The sequence below is a fragment of the Podarcis vaucheri genome (assembly GCF_965113315.1).
Source record: "Podarcis vaucheri genome assembly, chromosome: 2".
Lineage (NCBI taxonomy): Eukaryota > Metazoa > Chordata > Lepidosauria > Squamata > Lacertidae > Podarcis > Podarcis vaucheri.
Window position 1 is genome coordinate 106,888,057 of NC_138760.1, and position 17,256 is coordinate 106,905,312.

The window sequence follows — 17,256 nt, forward strand, 5'->3', positions numbered from 1 at the left end:
TCATCCAGTTTCTATGCAAATCTGGCTAATTCACATTTCCTGAACCGATACATGAACCAAAAGGCAGCTATCCTTCAGAATTTGTGCTTCTCAAAATATTGTAGCACAGAAAATGCAAAGATAAATGCTTACATTTTGAAAAGCGCAGACAAAAAAAATGTATATATAAGTCAAAATAACACAAAAATATCATTGTACTAGGGGAAATCAGGCACAAAAATGTGTTTTCCTGTGAACTTAAAAATAATAATTTCGAAGCGATGAAGGAATGGGGGCAAACTCAATTTAAGATTTGGGGGGGGGGGGGATGAGATATTCGAAGAAGCCAAAAATGACATATCCATCCATCCCTAGTGAAGGCTGCACTAGGCCAGTGGACTGGGGGAGTTTGCTCATGCAATCAGTAAGTGCTCTTAATTCTGTATACCTTATCTGTAGGCTTGGGATGTGAGCTGGGGGAGTGAGGCAGAAAAAAATAAATCTGTACAGAATAATAATAATAATAATAATAATAATAATAATAATAATAATAATTTAGACCCCACCCATCTGGCTGGGTTTCCCCAGCCACTCTGGGTGGCTACCAACCAAATATTAAAAACACAATACAGCATTAAACATTAAAAACTTCCCTAGACAGGGCTGCCTTCAGATGTCTTTTAAAAGTAAGATAGTTGTTTATTTCCTTGGCATCTGATGGGAGGGCATTCCACAGGGTAGGCACCAGTACCGTGAAGGCCCTCAGTCTGGTTCCCTGTAACCTCACTTCTCACAGGCTGAATGATGGTGGTGGAGACACTCCTTCAGGTATACAGGACCAAGGCCGTTTAGGGCTTTAAAAGTCAGCACCAACACTTTGAATTGTGCATCAACAACAATGCCTTCATTTCTGCAGTGTCTTTATATACACATTTTATTGCATGTTCCTCATGACTTGAAATCCCATTCTTGGGGTAGATTATCCTATTTAAACACTCCTGACATGTCATTTTTGTGTTCTGAATAGTTTCCCACCCCCAGGCACATTCTTTTAGTTAGTCTTAATCACACTTCCCCAGAGCCATCCTACAGTGTCTTGTGTTGTTGTTGAGATTTAGCTTGGATTTCCCATGCACTGCATCAAAACTAAAATGGTTTCAGAGATTCCTCTCTCTCTCTCTCTCTCTCTCTCTCTCTCTCTCTCTCTCTCTCCCTCCCTCTCCCTCTCCCTCTCCCTCTCCCTCTCCCTCTCCCTCTCCCTCTCCCTCCCTCCCCATACAGCCAAAGAAAGGTCTGACCATTGTATACACATCAGTCAACACATTCCGTTCTGATAATTGGTATGTTCCATTCATCTTCACACTGGCGGCAATTATGGCTGTTGGATTGCTTGCTTGGTGGTTTTTTCTGATATGGAGATATGGTGGGTGTAAGGAAGCATGTCTGAAACAGCGGACCAAAGCTCCCAGGGAAATAAAAAGGTATGTCTTTTTACATAATGGCCAGAATCCAAAGAATGAAAATCTGTGGAAACCTGTGAAGGACAGGAAGATTGTGCATACAATTAGAGTTGGGATTCCTTTGTGGCAGTTCTGTTTTCTATGGAAGGCTTGGGCAGTGTCGGTGGGGAGTGGGGGGCACAGATGTCTTTAATACCAGTCTCATAGCCTCCCTTGTTGTGCTACCATTTCCCACCTCAGACAGACTTCCATAAGCCAATCTGGTAAGTTGATTCAAGGACCTGAACTTTCAGTCGCCAGTGAAAATAAATGCTGGGTCACATTTTGATCCACCTGCTGCAAGCATCTGCGAGAATTGATGCCTTATGTTCTATATACATGGAAGTAAAAGTATTTGCAATATGCAATATGCCTTACTCCCATTAAATGTCTTTCTGTTACAGAATAAAGAAATATAGTTTAGGTAAGTCCTTCTGTGGAACTATAAATACTGTTGCTATAATGTTTTTTTTGTTATATCCATATAATGGATAATATGTGTGTCTGTGTTCATTGATTTTATTCCCATAAGTAAAATGACTTTTATTGCTGATACAGGAACCCAGAAAGAAAACATGGAAGTGATAACAGTAAGTAGTATTGTGACACTGGTTGAAAAATGACACAACCAGTAAATAATTTTATTATGAAAGTTCACAATAATTAAATAAGTATACCCATTTTTGCTATGAGGTCAAAATCCAGTCGAATTTGACTATGGGGTGCAACACTCATCTCAGCTTTCAGGCCGAGTGAGCTGGCGTTTGTCTGCAGACAGCTTTTCTGGGTCATGTGGCCAGCACGACTAAGCCGCTTCTGGCGTTAGAGACGCCATGATGAGTGCCAGAGCATACAGAAATGTCATTTATATTTCCGCCACAGTGCTACCTATTTATCTACTTGCACTGGTGTGCTTTCGAACTGCTAGGTTGGCAGGATCTGGGACAGAGCAACACAAGCTCACCCCATTGCACGGATTTGCACTGTTGACCTTAAGATCAGCAAGCCCAAGAGGCTCAATGGTTTAGATCACATCGCCACCCGTGTCCCAGTAAAGAAAATATATATACAGTGGTACCTCGGGTTACATACGCTTCAGGTTACATATGCTTCAGGTTACAGATTCCGCTAACCCAGAAATATTACCTCGGGTTAAGAAATTTGCTTCAGGATGAGAACAGAAATTGTGCTCCGGTGGCGTGGCGGTGGGGGGAACCCCATTAGCTAAAATGGTGCTTCAGGTTAAGAACAGTTTCAGGTTAAGAACGGACCTCTGGAACGAATTAAGTACTTAACCCGAGGTACCACTGTAGAGAGAGCCATCCGTTCCATTAAAGCAAACGTGGAAAGTCTGCATCAGCCCCAGGCAGCATGGCCAATGGTTGACAATTATGAGAGTAGTAGCAAAACAACATCTGAGGAGCTAAATAAACAAATATTCCCCATCCCTTTGACTTCCCCACCCAAAAGTCTGGTATCAGGCTGTTGCAAATCAGCGGTGGGTGTGTCCAGCATCTTCCTCCAGGGATGGTCCAGCATCTCTCCTCTTCCTTCAGTGGAAATCAGCACCAAGGCAAAGAAGGGTGCTGGTTCAAAACTTTTACCTGCTTTGCAGTTGGTCTGGCTGCTGCTTCTCTCCTGCTGCAGCTGCTGGTGGTACTGATGTTAATGGAAACCAAGTCATTTCTTAATTATGATGTTTATGAAACTTGACTGCTATTGTTTTCACTTCAGGAAACCTCCACTTATGAAACTGTGTTCAACGGAGAAGCCAAAGATCCAGGTAATATATCCTCCCTAGGAGGAATGTGGGGAGCATTCACACGACACACTGACACACTAGCGTGTCGCGACACACAGTTTGGAAAGCTCTGATATAAGGAAACACACTAGCACAGAGAGATCCAGCCTGTATAGCAAATCTGTTTCCTTTTCCCGAGTTTAACTGTATCAATCTGGTCAGTATTTGAGGAGTAAGATGATTTGCAGCAATCATTTACACATGCCTTCTATGGGTTGTATGGAAATACCTTTTACAAAATCCTTTGGCAGTAGATGGTGCCACCAGGCCTCCTGGACCTCACTTATTCGTTTCCTTCAGTACTTCGTATTCAACATCTACTACCTATGATGACTGTGTTCTTTTCCCACTCTGAATACCAGTTCCTGGGAATTACAAAGGAAGGACCCTGCTTGTGGGCTTCTCATAAATAGCTCACACAGTAGAGCATGGGACTCTTAATCTGGGGGCCATGAGTTCGAGCCCCACGATGTTCAAAAGATTCCTACATTGCAAGGGGTTGGACTGGATAACCCTCATGGTCCCTTCCAACTCTAGGTTTCTATGATTTGGTTGGCCAATGTGAGAACTGGATGCTGGACTACATGGGATTTAGGTTTCATAAAGCAAGACACTTCTGATATTCTTCATCAATATGAAGCAAAATTTTCAGAAATGAAACTAACTTTGCATTCATTCTACTCATAGGTAATAATGCAACGTTGCACCATTTTTCTTTTCTTCCTTAGTCACAGGAAATCTCTATCAGTATAACAGCAAGTCAGGAGCAAGAAAGTGGAAGGTCCCTCAAGAACCCATCAGAAACAATCTGGATCTCACAAGCATATCTTCGGTGTCTCAGAGTCTCTCTCCTGAAAAGAACATGCCAATGAAATTCCCTAAAGATCCATAACGTCTTCAGCCTTTAAAGCCAATCATTTAATCACAACCAATCTATTTCTCTACTAGTCTTCAGCGGGAAGATGGATTTAGTATCAAGGAGTGGGGTTCAGATGGACTTTTGAATATGGATGAAAAGAAACGTTTTCAGAATGAAGCCATGTTTGTTTTTGAAGGCTGTTGAGACATGGGCTCTGTTCTTGGAAAGACACCATACGGTATTGTTGTATCACCGTGCACCCCTAAGCAACTGCCGAAAGTAGAGTGAAGCCAGGGAAGCCCACGATACAAGGACACCATGTCATGAGTTTTGTATTATGAAATTATGGTAGGGAACGTTATTAAGCCTGAGGTCCACATTCGCTCATGGGCAACTTTCCAGGGGGCAGATCCAGAGGTGAAAGTGGTCAGAGCAACTTGTTACACATCTATCTCCTCTACCTAGGCAAACAAGAGGCATTATCAGAGTGCAAGGACTCATTCTGGGCAGGCAAAAAACACTCAAATAGGATGTAGGGCTATGTAGGATCTGGTACCACCCCATTTCTATCTCATTCATATAGTGCTAAACCCTGATTTAGTATTATGTGCTCATAGCTAACATCTAGATCTGGCATGAATTTGACTAAGGATGCACATAGTCCAATAGCTCTCCAATATCTCTGCTACCTGATATCCTTTTTCTGGGGATGTTAGAAGTTTATACAACTCCAACTTGTGATCTACCATTGAGCTAAAGCCATTTTCCAGCTGAAAGGCAATTTCTTGATTGTACTACTACTCCTGGTTTTTGTATATCTAATTAGGATCCTTGAAACTTTGAAAAGGGCCTCCGTTTTGCTATGATTTCCCATAGCATCTGAGTGCTTTATAAATCAACAATGTCTAATCCAATAACTCTGATATGAAAATGGCATTTAATCATTTTTTAATTTTTAAAAAAGAAAATTTGATCAATTGCTTTCTTTGTATTGAGGTTTATTAAAAAGAGGAAAAAGAGGAATGGGGAAAACCAATTCCCTTAGAAGTTTAATTTACTTATTACCTATTGATCTGGAGGCCTCTATAGGTTGGATATTGGAGCTGTAAGCAAATGTTTTGACTACATCTCCATAGTGACAGCAGTGACAGCAATCAATTCTAGGTGGCCCTATCTTGGATCATCAATAATGTTGGTTTAAACCATTAACACTTTGCAATTTTTTTTGTTTAAAATCTGGACACACTGAAAAGATTGTCAGGATGAAATATCAGGATGCTTGTTGCTGCTCTGAAATATCAACTATGTTTCCTTAGCTAGATAAATTTTTCACATTGGCTCAACCTTTTTCATGGGCTCTAAATTCATCTTGAAATTTGACTGAGGAAGCAATGCTGATCAAAACTAGAGCTGGTGGAAAAGAGTGATTTAACCCAAAAAATATATCATGGAACTGAGTCATTACAGAAGAAATAGTTTCATTGAATCACCCCCCCCCCATTTTGTTTCACCAATTCATTCCACTGATTCATCAGTATATTTTATGGGGAGCAACTACCATTGAACTCGAGGGGTGACATGCTGCTGCTGTTTTTTGTTTTTAAAAAGATGACTAATAGCAGTAGATGGCCCTGAATCCTATTTGGACCATGGTGAAATGAAGATTTTTTTAAAACTTAGCTGGAAACCACACAAAGAGTTTTGATGCGTTTCTTAACGTTACTACAATTCCTAGTCCATCACCTTCCCCTCTGATTATGTGCTTTTATTATGACACTTGAATCCCTGACAAAAGGAATGAAATTAAAAAGAAGAAATTGGATGCCAAAAATTGCAAGGGGGTATATTTCTCTTTTTATTTTCCAGCACAGATTGCTGATGATTTCTCTAGGTGGCTCCATTTAATTTGTTTATCTATATCACATTGTGCTGGTTAAATGAAAACTAAAACCTGTTTGGATCGAGCAGGGGAATCCTGATTGGTATCACATACCAAGGCTCTTCAAAATCTGGTTTCTATGCATATCTAGGAAGTTTGGAATTATTAAATTTGCACCTACTGTCTCTTCTCATCACTGAAAAAGACAATATGTGAAGTAGGTAGAGAAACAAGTTAGCAGAATGCACGTGCACTTTTTTTGGAAATTTGCAGCAAATTCACAGGAGCCCATCAATACTACCCTCTGATTTCCTGGGCTTCCTTGGAATGCAATTGTTTTTGGACGAGTGACTCTCAATGCATCTCATTAGTTAAGGCTGTCCAATAAACGAGGCCTTAATATTCATGGAGTTTGTGACAGGCACTCATCATTGTCATCCTCGTGCCTGGGAAGCGATGGGCAGCCACACTGGGGAAATCTATATGCAGCTACAGAAAGAGACTAATTTCACTTATTGATTGGTTATGCCAGGTGACTTGTTAGAGGTTAATTTGACAAAGGAAAATAATTTGCACAGCCCTCAACTTAGGCACATTTCTTTGTTTGCAAGAGATGAAACGATGAATTGCCAGCAAATGAACAGGATCCTTTTCCCTATTCCCACTGTCCTGCTGCTGGGAAGCCTCCACCATGGTGCTTAGTGGTCCAGGTTGAGGCCAGTTACAGTTGTTGTAGCACTTCCTTGCTTTCCCTCCATTGGAAGGAGCCCTTGGCCATACTCATAACAAAGTACCATGAGGGCCAAGGCCATTTCTAAAAGGAGGCCCAAAGTCTCCCCTGCCCTAGTGGAAAATCTCATTTGGCAGTACTATATGTTGGGTTTGGGTAGTGACAAATTTGTCAGCGCTGCAATGGTCAAATGGAAGGCAGGGGTGCATCTGTAATATCCGGTCAGTGAAACCTTCCCATTATGAACCCAAGAAGTTCCTGATCTTCAAGACTATGCCTATGCACCATAGATATTTGATCTCCAGTTGACACACAGGCATAGAGATCTGTATTTCCTTCTTTCCAGTGTAAACAACACGGGGTGTGGGGGGTCTTCTCTTATGTCTCTTATGTTTGTGTTGGTGTGCATGAAAGCAAAGATGGGCAAGGAGGAACTGGGCAGGGAGGAATACATCTGAATATTCCTGATGCCTCATACATCTTGCCTAGATAGTGACAGCTACTTCTTTGATCTAAGGAATGACAAACGATGTGCCTGCTCCTTTCCCATGATAGGTATCTATCTTAGTCCCACCACGAATCACTGGGGTTTTTAAGTCTGGGGGTGGATCTATGCACAGGACAAAACACTATAAACAAGTCAGAAATTAAATCATTATAATAAGGTTTCCCGGGGACAGTCCCCAGATTTACAAATCAGTCCCCTGACAAAATCCTATCATTCCGACTCATTTCAATGAAGTGTTCCCGGATTCATTGAAAAAAAAATCTGGTAACCTTACATTATAACAAAAGAAAAAACACACTATGGGAAATCGCTTAGAAAATTCTTTTGCTCTCTTGTGTCATCTGGTGTTGCATGTATATAACGCATTCAAAACACTGTTTCTTGACTAATGTAGCTGAGTCCCAGGTGTTAGGGAGATACCAGGAATGGTAGGAGGCTATGCTTCTCAGTATCAAAATGCCCTGCCCTGACATGACTGGCTTTGCAACCAACTGTAATGAGCTTTGAATTTTCTGGATGTTTAGAGCTGGTTCGCAGGGAGTCGTAGGAATCAGTCCAAACTGGCATTTCAGCTTGGTGGTGGTCCCCACTCCCCTTTAGAACTACTTTATTCCATTTCTGTGCAATTTCCTTCCTTCCTTCTTTCTTTTTTTGACAGAACCCAGTAACATTAATTAAGCACAGAGTCTCCTGGATTCTGAACATGAATATACATGATTGTCTCTAACAGCTTTCCTAGTGCAATTGTTCAAATGATGAATGGAGCGGGTTGAAGAATAATTAGTGTTCTCATGAAAATGCTCTTTGATGCAGAGAGGCTTAAATAACCTTAAATTGCGGCTGCTAACCAGTTAGTGCCAAAAGAACATTAGAAGACCACTCTGGATTAGACAAATGACCCACCTAGTACAACATTCCAAAGGCCATGAGTGCAATGGTGCTCTGCCACTCATTATCTCCCGTTATGAGAATTCAGAAGCAAACAACTTCTGGACCTTAGCAGCCATTATGACAAGAAGCCATCAATAGTCTGATCCTACAGGAATTTGTCTAAGCTCTTTTTAAAAGATGCCCATGTCGGTGGCCATCATCACATCTGGTAATGGCACTTCACGTTGTCAGAGTGAATGGAAGTACAGTGGTACCTCGGGTTAAGTACTTAATTCGTTCCGGAGGTCCGTACTTAACCTGAAATTGTTCTTAACCTGAAGCACCACTTTAGCTAATGGGGCCTCCTGCTGCTGCTGCGCCTCCAGAGCACTATTTCTGTTCTCATCCTGAGGTAAAGTTCTTAACCTGAAGCATTATTTCTGGGTTAGCGGAGTCTGTAACCTGAAGCGTATGTAACCTGAAGCATATGTAACCTGAGGTACCACTGTACAGTCGTACCTTGGCTTTCAAACACAATGCGTTCCAGAAGTCTGTTCATCTTCTGAAGCATTCGGAAACCATGTTGTGGCTTCTGATTGGCTGCAGGAACGTCCTGCAGCCAATCGGAAGCTGTAGAAGCTGTGCCAGACGTTCGGCTTCCGAGGCAAAGTTCGCAAACCAGAACACCTACTTCCGGGTTTGCAATGTTCAAGTTCCGAGTTGTTCGTGAACTAAGCTGTTTGAAAACCAAGGTACGACTGTACAGCCTCCCCAATTTCCATATTGTTATGTACTGAGTTGAACAGGATCCAAAATGCAGCAGTATGATTGGTCCGAGAACAATAGGATTCAGAATGCAGCAGTCTGATTGGTCCTAGAACAATGCAGCAGTATGATTGGTCTGCAGGAGCTACCCAATCCAGCTCCAGGTGGAAGTGAATCTGCAACCTGATTGGCCTACAGGAGAATCCCGGAATTAGCCAATCATGTGTATATAAAGCAAATATTTTGGGGGAACTTTCATTCCTCACTACCATGAGCTGAATAAAGAGCATGAAATCCACTCTCGACTCCAAGTATATTTCACATATTCACAAAGGATTCTGGGAGACGCATCCGCCAGACTTGAAACCGCCAAACTTATCGTACTCCGGGCAGGATCAAAGCCTTTGTCTTTACACTTTCATTTGTCAACCACCCTGAGGAACCACAGGAGGCAAATGGAGACAGATAAAATATGGTATCGATGAGCTGGATAATGCATGTGCAAGAGAAAGGGAGCCCTCTATTGGATGCCAGAGAGTGACAGGCACAATGCGGCAGATGGTACCCCGTGGCGTGATAAAGCTGGACCCTCCATGATGCTCACACAGGCATGACAAATGATGTACAAAATAAGGTTTTTGTTTTTTTAAAAAAAGGCCGGTGCAGCATCGTGCTGGATTTGATCATGCTAAAGCAAGATTGGGTTGTTGTTGTGGGTTAAATGCAATTGTCTGTAGCTCCTTCCCAGACCCTCATATTTAATTTGAACTACAGATCTCTGACAAATTTCTTAGTGGCCTCTCCCCATTCCGGTGCATACTGCCCAATGCATCATTTCCCAATACGCCTGTCTCTTCCTGGCACGGCCGCTGGAAGCCATCAGGCTTAAAAATATATATATAATTTAAAGTCCCCCCGCTGTAGTTCACATTAACCTAATTAACCACCATGATGAGCTTAGGCATTTCACATAATTAGATGGCAGAAGCAATTTTTCACATTTTTAAAAGCAATTCATTCAGTCTGTAGGGTGGAATTCAGTATCACACAGTTCCCATTGTTCTATCTGCACAAGCGTTGCAGCTTCTCCTCCCCCTGAACACTGCTTGGGGGTCTCTCCTGGCCCTCCCCCCCAGCCAATTGGGGGTGGGGGTGGGGGAAAGGATGGGCAAAGCCGTTTTGTGCAAGCAGAATCTTGTACAGCCTGCCATTCTGTTTTTGTCTACTTTGCTCCTCTTTTCCCTTCTTTTTCTTTATGATTCCTTCTTAAAGTGAATGCATCCTTAGGATGTAAATTCATTCTAACAAGGCATCCCAATATTTTTCTAGCTGCTTTTGGGTTTGGGGATGTAAGACATAATTTACTGCATATATTTCTCGCTACCATTTCCAGTGTCAGATGGAACTGTGATTTTTAACTTTTTCTTTTCTTTTTAAAATGATTTTATTGATACATCAGGACAACAACAACAAAACAGAAGAAAAAATATATATACAGCAATAAAAAGATATTTGAAATTAGATAATGACAATAAAAGTTACAACCAACGAAACCTATACATTTACACCACATAAATATAAATAACATAAATTTTTGACTTCCTTCATCCTGATATCGGCTTTTAAATTTATTTCTTTTCAACTGTTTCCTTTGTGAATTATTATTATGATTGTCTCACATACATAACCTAAGAATCATAAATCATCTTGCAGATGTTAATCAAAACAAGTCCAGGTTTTCACTTGGGGACACTGTTTTATAAAGTAATCTTTCCACTTCCCCCACTCTGTTCTGAACTTTTGTTTAGGTTGGTCTCCGATTACCTCTGTTAGTTTAGCCAATTCAATGTAATGTAATTTTTAACTTTTTCGATTTCCACAAGGGCTTTTCTTATCAGAACTCCAAGTGGCTCCTATATCTTGTCCTACAGCTTTCATTAAGCTGAAAGAAGTGTGCATGCACACGAAAGCTCATACCAAGAACTAACTTAGTTGGTCTTTAAGGTGCTACTGGAAGGAATTTTTTTAGCTTTCATTAAAATATCAATAAAAATGTAAATATGAAAGATAGAGAGAATGAGAAACAATCGAAGGTAGTTTAAGTCCGGGGAATTATGGACCTGGGGATGTAGGAGAGCAAATAATAAAATGTTTAGGCTGCAATCTAGTCCATATTTATACACACATAAATCCCATTAACTTCAGTGTACATATCGCTGTGTTCAAGATTTCCACCTCATGTCTCCATCCCACAAATCCCTTTTGCTGATATGGGAGCTGTGATGTATTTGTTGAGCTCACCCGGCTGCCAGGGCTTCCTCGGTCACTTCAACGGAGCTCTGTGTGTCTCAGGGATTGCATATTTTTGCTCTCTCCACTGAAGTGAAAGAGAAAACCCAATCAGGTAGGAACTCTGACCTGTCTGTTGGAAACCATGCCCAGATCTGTCTCAGGTGCTTGTACTGCAATCATTTTGCTCACGTTCTTCCCAAATAAAGGTCCATGGGAGATAATTCAGAGGTGGAGGAGAATTTCACTGACTTCCTCGCCAGCTGAAAGAGTTTCAGAAAACCAAGAAGGACAGAACTTTTTTTATGTACGCCACAACAGCAGCAAGAATACTCATTGCAAAGTATTGGAAGACACAAGATCTACCCACTTTGGAAGAATGGCAGATGAAAGGTGATGGACTACATGGAACTGGCAGAAATGACTGGCAGAATCCGAGACCAGGGAGAAGAGTCGGTGAAAGAAGATTGGAAGAAATTCAAAGACTATTTACAGAAATATTGTAAAATTAATGAATGTTAGAATGATGTTGGATAGAAACTAAGTGGTTTCCAGCTGCAATGCTTTAAGAGACATGAAAAAAAGGTTTATAAATGGGTAAAAGCTTAATGGCAAGGATTTGCTGAACGAACAAATTGAAGTGGAATAAAAAAAAGGGAGGTATGAGGAGGTCCGGGGAAATAAGTGTAAGAAAAATATGCAACGGAAAATTAAGGTGTTTTTAACTGTTTTTATTTTGTATTTTTTTGTGTGTTTTTTCATTTTTACTGTAATATCTTAAAAATTTTAATAAATATCTTATTAAAAAAAAAAGAGTTTCAGAAAACCAGACATTACTCCACACAGAAACACAGCTTTCACCATTGCTGCTATAATAGAGCAGTTGGAGATGTGCTGAAAGGATCTCAACAAACTTTTGTGTTGCATTGCTTCCTTTATACTACAGTATCTGAACTTTCTTTGCCCCCTAATCAATTTCTATCCCTTCCAATACAGTGTACCTCGGGTTACATACACTTCAGGTTACATACGCTTCAGGTAACAGACTCTGCTAACCCTGAAATATTACCTCAGCTTAAGAACTTTGCTTCAGGATGAGAACAGAAATCGTGCTCCGGCGGCGTGGCAGCTAAAGTGGTGCTTCAGGTTAAGAACAGTTTCAGGTTAAGAACGGACCTCTGGAACGAATTAAGTACTTAACCCGAGGTACCACTGTACTGAGTCTCCACTCCCCTGATCCTATTTTCAGTTCTTTTTTCTGTATTTAACTGCCCTGGTTAATGCTCCAGTAACTGCCTGCATCAGAGGACTTGGCATCTGATTTCAACCCATTTTTCAAGGCATCACGTTTTGATCTAGATATGTTGTCAGTGAACATTCACGAATGCCAGGATAAGTTACCACTCTAGCCCCTCCTCTTCTCTACAGTTCTGCTGCGAGTGTCAAAAACCAAGTCCATTTAAGAACTCTTCCTACTGTGTGGGCGAATACCATTTTCTTGTCACAGGAAATTTGTCAATTGAACAATAGTTTTGTGATGGGAAGAGATGTGATCTCCTGCAGGGTAAAGGTCAATTGAGTTTCTGTCCAGTTTGTACCATATCAAGCCCACTAATCTTACACTTGGCCAAAATGCCGCTGCTTGGAGACAGAAGCAGAAAGGATGGAGAAATCCTCCTTTGCCAAAGTGGCAAAACTATATCTCACACTATTTAAAAAGAAACCTCCTTCACCACTATACTAAAGACTTCTGCCTAGCTCTAAAGCTATGCCTATACTAAAGATGCTAGCTCTTTTTGAAGCATTTGATAGATCAAAATAATTTATTTGTTTTTGTTCATTTAAATCGATCCCATCAGTAGATAGTTCATAATAAGAATGAAATCAATTAATTTAAAACATAGACTGCAATTTTAAAAGAGCAATAAAACGATGCCAATAATCAATCAGCAGAAAATTCAGAAATAGAGCTCAATAGAGTACAGTTGAACTGAGCTAGGCTGCATTCCCATAGCAGTTTATTCTGTTTCCCCGATGTTTCCCTGCTAATTTTTGCATTATATCTGGGCTTTCACATGACATAAAAGTGACTTCCGAAAATCTGGTGCAATATGGCAGAAGTTTTGGGCTTATTTATGTGTTAACTTATTCCAGGAAAAAAATCTTTTTGCAACCCTATTAACCCAGAAAATCACAGGACTTAAGTGGTGGATTTTTGGGCGGTGTGGCAGCATATATTTCTTTCCAGCTATTTTCATGGGAGAATCATGAGGGAACAGAAGCATGCATGCGCAGAAAGGGCAGGGGGTTAGCAGCGCTGTCCAATGACATTTGTTGTTGTGTCACACCATGGTCACTGGTACAAATGAGATTCAGTGTGACACCCCAGGATGTCACCAAAAAGCCACAGTTCCATAACGCAACAGGTACTGCAGTGTGAAAGCAACATTAGAAAGCAGGACAGAATTGCTAGCATTGTACTCAATAATATTAATAATACAATGGTACCTCGGGTTACAGACACTTCAGGTTACAGACTCCACTAACTCAGAAATAGTACCTTGGGTTAAGAACTTGGCTTCAGGATGAGAACAGAAATTGTGTGGTGGCGTCACAGCTGCAGCAGGAGGCTCCATGAGCTAAAGGGGTGCTTCAGGTTAAGAACAGTTTCAGGCTAGTAACGGACCTCCAGAACGAATTAAGTTCTTAACCCAATGTACCACTGTACTATGAACTACAGATTATTAAGCATAAATCAAGACAAAGAAACATGTCGTCTCTTGTTGCCATCTCCTCGGAGAGAAAGTCAAAGCAAAAGAAAAACAATACAGCGAAAGTTCAGCTTGTACCAGCAAACTGTCCTGGAATGTAAACAGACGTGTGACAAGTAACAATCCCATGCCTGCCACTAAAGGTGGAATGGAAAATCCCAACAAGGGGACCCTGCAAGGGCCCGGGGGGGGGCCTCTCCAGGTGCTCTGGGGCTGCAAACCCGTGGCCCGGATAGAGGAGGAAGAACAGGGGCGAGTTGGGGCGCCTCTCTTCTTCCTCCATGGTGGCGGTGCCTTCCTCCTCCTCATATTCCACTTCCCCTTCCCCTTCCCCTTCCCCATCACCCTCTTCCCTCTTCCCACAGGGCTGGCCACCTCAGTGCCTCACAGCAGTGCAGAACATGAGATGGTGGCGACTGAGCGAAGCCAGGTGGCTGGGGGGGGGTGAGCAACGTGCGCTGGGTGGGCAGGCCCCTCGATAGCCCTAGACCAGTCCAAGGCTGCCAGGCACGCACGCAGGGTGGAGCCAGCCAGCTGCCTCCTCATCACCTCGTTGGCCCCGGATGCAGAGCCTGTGGCAGAAGAGCCCATGACACTCGGACGGGCTCTGCTCTCTCCAGACTGCAACTCTCCTCCCCAGACACTTGGCCTAGGGCTCTTCAGAGCTCGGTGCCCGGGTGCCCCACACCCCTTGAACCCCCGGGTAGAGATGGCCCTGGCCACAAAGTCTGAAAACAAAAGATGAATTTGGCAACTGGGCAATGTATGTACAATAAAGAAACCTGCCCCAGGGCTCTGCCCAACTAAGAATTATCTGGGAACTTTTGTTCTTCAGTGCCTTTAGTCAAGCTTTCTTTGTTGTTGTTTAGTTGTTTAGTCGTGTCCGACTCTTCGTGACCCCATGGACCAGAGCACGCCAGGCACTCCTGTCTTCCACTGCCTCCCGCAGTTTGGTCAAACTCATGCTGGTACCTTCGAGAACACTGTCCAACCATCTCGTCCTCTGTTGTCCCCTTCTCCTTGTGCCCTCCATCTTTCCCAACATCAGGGTCTTTTCCAGGGAGTCTTCTCTTCTCATGAGGTGGCCAAAAAGCTTTCTAAGTAACACTTAAAGTTTCAGAAAGAAGTAAGGCAGGGGGAGTGAGGATAGTTTTGAACTAGCAGCCTGCCCAGTGCCAGATTTACGTATAAGCTAAACAAGCTATGGCTTAGGGCTCCACTTTCTTGCCCCCCCCAAATGTCACTTTTAATATGCTTCTTCTTAATTGTATTTCAGTTCAACAATTCCTTTGATAAAATACATATTTTGTTATGTGCAAATGGCTTTAGATACCTATTAGGGCCAGAAATTACCATATAGCACATATTCAACACAAAAAAGAGCGACAATTTGTTGTTGACAAAGGACAGCTGGGCATACAAAGGTCCCCATTACTTTCAGTAGCTTAGGGCCTCATCAAACCGAAATCCGGCCCTGAGCCTGCCAACCGCAAGGGGCATAGCTCAATGGCAAAGCATGTGCTTTTGCATGCAGAAAGTGTCTGGTTCAATCCACAGCATCTCCAGGTAGTTAAAGAGACCCTGTCTGAAACCCTGGAGAGCTGCTGCCAGTCAATATTGAGTTAGCCAGAACTGCAAGCCAATACAGAGCTTGATGGATCTATGGTCTGACTCAGCAGAAGGCAGCATCACGTGTGCCAAATTGATGCTAATCCACAAGGTTCTTCTAGAAGGTCACTGGTGGCCATTGATTTCATCACTTATGCTGCTGGGTGGCAAATCACTGAAGGTCCTGATTCCTCCCTTTGGCTTCATCTATTGAGGTTTGCCCACATTTATCTTTACTCTCCTAACAGCTGGATATATGGGAAGCTGTCTTAGTCCAGCTACTTCAGTCCCAGCAACACTCTCCAGCAGAGGTCTCTCTCTTTCCTCTTCACCAGCTTCTGTAGCCTTTCAATTGGAGATGGCAGAGACTGAACCCTGGACAAAACGTAGAATCATAAAACTGGATTGCTGAAAGGGACCACAAGGGCCATTTAGTCCAACTCCCTGAAATGCAGGAATCTTTTTTGCCCAATGTGGCACTTGGACCCATAACCCTGAGATTAAGGGTCTTATGCTCTACTGACTGAGGCTCTACCACCGGACAAACTCTGCTTCCATTATTATTAATATATTTCAGGGAACAGTTATCTTATTTTTAAAAACAATTATACCATGAGAAAGCCCAGCCACTAAATGAAATTCCAGAGTCTACACAGCCAGGGCACAGGTACCACACACACCTTGCCTCGCAAAAATATTGCTGTCTAATAAAGTTGTTCCCTCTAGTGCTGACATTATAAAAATAGCAAATGTTCTAAATGGGAAAAGGATCTGTTTACCAGCCTCGGTTAGAGCACTACCATTTTTCACTACATTAGTTCCTTGGTACGTTTCCAGGTATTAATATATACCCATTCCAGCCATGCCACTTCCTTAAAAAAAGGGGGAGGGATAGCTAATTATATGGCATGGATCAATTCATCCAGACAGCTGCTGCCTGATCTTGGATTGACTGCCATTTCTTTTACCGGCAGTTTGTTTTGTGCAAGCTCGGTGACATTCCTTGGTAATTGCTAGAAGAAGTTGTTCTGCAAATATGTACAGTAAGACAAAGTTTTGCCATGGGGATCACTTACCCTGATACTTGTTTGCTATTGATTTAGCCGGTGTGAGAGTGGCAAGCGGCCAGCTTCCTCAACTTCTTTTGAAGACATTCTTTAGGTTTGTTGGTTTGGGGTTGTTGTTTTTTTAAATAGAGCCACGCACATTTTGAGTTGAAGAGGCACATGCCTGAACTTGCAGTTGCTTAAGGCGAAAGCCTCCACTGCCCACACACCGAGCTATAGAGACAAGCAGACTCAAAGCAAACACAGAACACAGGTGACTAGACTGTAATAGTAGCCTTGCTGGGCTCACCAAATTAATGGAGGTGATGACTTGTACAAGTGAGAGCTCCAACGGAAGTGTGCATCATGGTATGCTTCTGTTCAGGACTCTAGACAGTTCGTTCCATTCCCTTACCCCTCCCCACTCTCTGTGGCCCCTGTGTTAGCTTTCTTGAATATAATGCAAGGGCTTCTGCCCTCTTTTCCAGTGTTCCTTTCATACAGCAGTCCCTGTTGTGTTATAGAAAGGTGGCTTTTTGATCAATATGCCAGCGTGTTGTGCTAAATTTCATTCACCCGAGTGGGCAAGGTGTGACACAACAGCAAGCTTCATTGGACAACCTCACTGCTGCTTTCCCCCCATGATTTCTCC

At 42.4% G+C, this 17,256-nt stretch overlaps 1 protein-coding gene across 1 annotated transcript in view; it reads left to right on the top strand.

Moving 5' to 3' along the window:
- Positions 1-6,423, top strand: part of LOC309524828 (cadherin-related family member 3-like) — a 44,782-nt gene extending 38,359 nt beyond the window's left edge. Inside the window, exons 13-17 of the mRNA XM_082209926.1 lie at positions 1,261-1,460; positions 1,883-1,902; positions 2,037-2,068; positions 3,213-3,261; positions 4,008-6,423. Of these exons, the coding sequence (XP_082066052.1) occupies positions 1,261-1,460; positions 1,883-1,902; positions 2,037-2,068; positions 3,213-3,261; positions 4,008-4,171 (465 nt within the window). The 3' untranslated portion in view covers positions 4,172-6,423. The remainder of the gene's footprint in view (positions 1-1,260; positions 1,461-1,882; positions 1,903-2,036; positions 2,069-3,212; positions 3,262-4,007) is intronic.
- Positions 6,424-17,256: the final 10,833 nt, after the last annotated feature.